Genomic DNA, 4,820 nt, shown 5'->3' with positions numbered 1-4,820 from the left:
AATTCTCAAACAATTTATTTCCCAAAGTATGCAGAGACCTTCACGAAGAAGGCTCTGATACCATGACGAGGAAGCAGTAAAATTGCACAGAAAAATACATGATTTCAGGGAGAATGCTCTGAGATTTCATTCATATTATTCTCTAGCAATGTACAATGAGCTTCGTATAAATACAATGAAGAAGATGGCGTAACAGAAAGCAAAACAAACTCTATGAACAAAATATTAAAAAACGTGAAGAAGAGAAAGAGAAATTGTTTTAACAAGCAAACACGTTCTTCATCGTCTTCTTGAGCAGCTCTGCAACTGTGTTTTGTTTGCTGCTGGATTGCTCATCTTGCCAAGCTTCAAGCTTCAACCTGGATGCCATTCACGAATAGTTGCAACAAAACTGGTGTGTAAGCTTTCCAGAGACTAGGTTAACTCATAGATCAATGCCATACTCAGTCCACGCCATGCTAGTTATTTGCTGGGATCCAGGAGGAGTGACATGAGACCTAGAACAAAGGCGTAGTTTATATTTGAAGCAAAATGGTTACAATTGGAGGAGTGTGGCAAAGTGATCGAGGAGGCTTGGAAGAGTGAGATGGTGGCAGAAACCAATACTTAGGTATGGCGAAAGATTCAGGAATATAGGACAGGGATGGCAACACCAGATTTTTCCATGCCAGGCATCGATTAGGAGGAGGCACAATTCGATCCGGGGACGGCGGGATGAGGAATGTATATGGAGGGAAAATGAGGAGGATGTCCAAGAGATCAAACCCTCTATTCCAAGTTTTTAACTATTTTTCCAATACTTCATGTCTTGGACATCTTAATCAACTAGAGATTGTGACACATTCAATTACGTATATACATAATAAATTTTTATTATATTTATTTAATCAAATAAAAAAATAAACAATTGATCAAAATTAATAAAATAAATTGTGCATCTAAAAAATTATTAATAAAATCAATCGATAAAAAAAATTGCAAGGATTTCTCCTTTAGTAAATATATAAATGGATAAGTGAACTAAAAATGCAGATATCTTTGATCAATTGAGCTTATTTATTTATTTGTCTTCCTACTCTTCTAAACTTCCGAACTCAAAAGCTTAAGCTTACGGGTGCAATGACGTTTATATCTTTTGGACTATCTTTATATGTCTTTTTCACTCAGAACAAAAAAAAAATGCATTTTATTATTTTCATATCCATTTTATTTTTCTATATAATCAACTAATAACGTTATAGTATTTGTCTTAATTTATGTGATTCTTTGTAGTGTATTAATCGTTCTTTTTTTTTTAAGTAAAAGCAATGAATATTTATTAATTGAAAATAAATTAAATTTTTATAGCATTCGGATATCAATACCTAATAAACTATTATAACAGTCATACTATGATTAATAATATCAAATACACTAAATCAAATATAAGGCGGGGTTTGAAACCATGACATCTAACGTCATGGGACATCAGCTTCGCCAACTAAATTAGGCATCATTGACATTTATTGTTGTTAGTCATATTCATATATTATTGAATAAAAGTATTACTCGATATATTAAGATGAGTTATTATAATTTATTTTCTATTACTTATAAAAATAATAATAAAACGAGAAGAGTGTATACAAAAACAAAAAATTGAATAAAAGGGTGATATTGGAGCAATTATATTCCGGGTAAAATGCAGTTCACCCCATATATTTTAGAAAATATTTAAAAAACCTCCCAAGATTCTTAAATTTGGTAAAATACCCCCCTCAACTTGATAGGTGCACCACACACATTATTTTTAATATATTTGAAGTTTTTAATTATCAAATGATGTTTTTATTTTTATTTCAAAACATATGTATTAATAAACCACAACCACTTTTTTCTCAAATTTGACATAATTACAAATACCCCCTTAGATTTAACATCCGTCTAACAATGAGCTCATTCCATAAGATTTTGAGATAATTACATATAGACCCTATGTGGTTTGAAAAATTACATTTAGCATCCATAAGATTTGTTTTTGCCTAAAATGATTTGTTTGTTAAACAAAAACAAACTCAGGGGTGTTAGATGTAATTTTTCACACTACAGGAAGTCTACGTGTAATTAAATCAAATCTCAAGGGAGGAGAATGTAATTATCCCTTAAGTTTTTATTCAATTTTTATGATAAAACCGACCAAAATGTTCTTTTAGATTATGAACTATAATTTTATATACTTTTTAAAAATTTCTAAAATATGTACGGACTAATATTCCTATGAATTATTTATTTTTTCCACCCTCAGTCTTTATTTACTTTTTGTCAAGTTTTTAAAACAAATCAATAACGGTATAATAGTAATGTCCGATTCAATTTCTCTAAAATATAATTATAATTTATCTTAATATTAAATTATAAAAATATGATAGAAGATGTAGGTCGAAACGACGGACGGACGGACCAACGGTGGAAACACCTTGACTAAATTGAGCGAAACAAATCACACACTGGCTTTCAACTGTATCTACATGTGTTCTTCCACCAACAAGAACAATGGCACAGAAATCATAGAATGTAAACACAGCCCTCTCATTGGTCCAAAACTATGACCCTCCAACTATTTCCTCACATTCATTCATTACTACTATTTCTTAGCAAGAATCAAGAATCAGAATTCAGCCCGGCACACTCTTTACACACATACACACACACTATGCTATACAACTCTCTATAGATTAGTATACCGACACTGACTGGCCCTACCCACGAGAAATCTAATGATGTTTTATTAATGTCTAGGTCCCTCATTCGCCATCCAACAGCCCTCAGTTTGTCTGCCCCACAAATCTGGATCTCCACCCTCCATTCAGATCCAACCCCCTCATACTCCCTATCTTATCCCACCACCACCCCCCCTAGATCTCTGCTCATTGCTCAAAACATACACATAACACTCCCTCCTGCCGAAAACACACACTAACACGAGCTACCTCACTCTCTAGATCTGTGGGCATTGCAAAATATACGCAGTATAGTATACACGGAAGAGTGTGGAAAGATTACATTTTTCTTTTCTTTTTGAGCTTGTGGGTAGTGTGTTGTGATGGTGGAGGTACAGTCTTGGACGACAAGAAGGGGCAGCAACCCCCGTTTTGAGCCCAACAATGACCAAGTCTTGGACATTCCGGTGACCCCAACTGCTGAAATCCGTCAGCAGCAGTATGGTTCTTTGATCTCTCCCAACTTTCTGACCGCGGCCATTATAGCATCGTGGTATTTCTCAAACATTGGAGTGCTGCTGCTGAACAAGTATTTGCTCAGCTTTTATGGGTACAGATACCCCATTTTCTTGACAATGTTGCACATGCTGTCTTGTGCTGCTTATAGTTTGTTCGCAATAAAATGGCTCGAGATCGTGCCCTTCCAGCAAATACATAGCCGCAGGCAGTTTTTCAAGATTCTTGCTTTGAGTATCATATTCTGCTTCTCAGTTGTTTGTGGAAATACTTCTTTGAGGTACCTCCCCGTTTCGTTCAACCAGGCTATTGGGGCAACGACCCCCTTTTTCACTGCTATTTTTGCGTTTGTAATTACTTGTAAGAAGGAGTCTGCCGAGGTTTATTTAGCACTTGTGCCGGTGGTTTTGGGCATAGTTTTGGCTAGTAACAGCGAACCCCTGTTCCATCTGTTTGGGTTCTTGATGTGCATTGGCTCAACTGCTGGCAGAGCATTGAAATCTGTGGTTCAGGGGTTGTTGTTAACTTCTGAAGGTGAGAAGTTGCACTCCATGAATCTTTTGTTGTACATGGCTCCAATGGCAGCCATGATATTGCTGCCTTTTACTTTGTATATCGAAGGAAACGTGTTGGCAGTCACCTTGGAGAAGGGCAGGGGAGATGGATTTATGGTGTTTCTATTGATTGCCAATGCCACGGTCGCGTACTTGGTTAATTTGACTAATTTTTTGGTCACAAAGCATACGAGTGCATTGACGTTGCAAGTGTTGGGGAACGCTAAGGCTGCAGTGGCTGCCGTTGTGTCGGTATTGATATTTAGGAACCCGGTGACGGTGATGGGGATGATGGGGTTCGCCATCACGATAATGGGAGTGGTTCTTTACAGCGAGGCCAAGAAGAGATCCAAAGCTACAGCTCATTGACAGCAAATTCTTGATTGATACCTATGAGGCCGGACACACAATTATATCGGTATGACCCTTTCTTGTGCCTTCAATTTAGAAGTTAATTGTGGGATCAAAAGGTTAAGATATTGTACAGGAAAGACGGGATGGGGCAAAAGGATTCCGCGTTAATGCTGCTTTCTCTTTTTGCTTTGCTTTTGTATAATTGTTCTGAATAGGGGTTGGTTAAGAGAATAAAGTTGTCTCTTTTACTTTCCCCTTGCTGTCATTTTATACGTTTTTGCACGAAATTAGAACTCGCATAAAGACATGATTCTTTGGAAATTGTTGTTGTAATTTGTGGAGGTAAAAGTTGCCCCCCACATCATTGTCAAACATATCTTCTGTTACCTGGTTCGATGCAATCCTGAATCAGTTCTTCTCTGTTTGCATTCCATCTGTTATTAACATTTCTTGTTTCAGAAACTCTTACAACTCTTGACAACTTATCTTGTGATTGCTAGATTTCAATTTTCTCCGTATTCGACGTTGATATGATTGTAGAAATCAATTAATGGAGAACTACACTTAAGAAAATGCATCAAGAGATTACAATGGGGAAAGACTGGATGGATAATTCCATGTATCCGAGGGAACACGGAATTAAAGACCTAGGCATGCTACCGAAACAAAAGCTCATGGCAGAATACAATACACAATG

General features: G+C 36.4%; 1 protein-coding gene across 1 annotated transcript; it reads left to right on the top strand.

The window, feature by feature from the left end:
• The first annotated feature begins 2,573 nt into the window (after window positions 1-2,573).
• On the top strand, window positions 2,574-4,554 carry LOC105156650 (Nucleotide-sugar transporter family protein). The gene has a single exon (XM_011072855.3). It carries the CDS (start codon window positions 3,083-3,085, stop codon window positions 4,136-4,138), a length of 1,056 nt encoding a protein of 351 aa, XP_011071157.1. The 5' UTR covers window positions 2,574-3,082; the 3' UTR covers window positions 4,139-4,554.
• Window positions 4,555-4,820: the final 266 nt, after the last annotated feature.

Source organism: Sesamum indicum, linkage group LG1 (assembly GCF_026168435.1).
Source record: "Sesamum indicum cultivar Baizhima isolate 11 linkage group LG1, ASM2616843v1, whole genome shotgun sequence".
Lineage (NCBI taxonomy): Eukaryota > Viridiplantae > Streptophyta > Magnoliopsida > Lamiales > Pedaliaceae > Sesamum > Sesamum indicum.
Note: the sequence above shows the minus strand (reverse complement) of the source record. Positions and strands in the feature narration are given on the sequence as shown.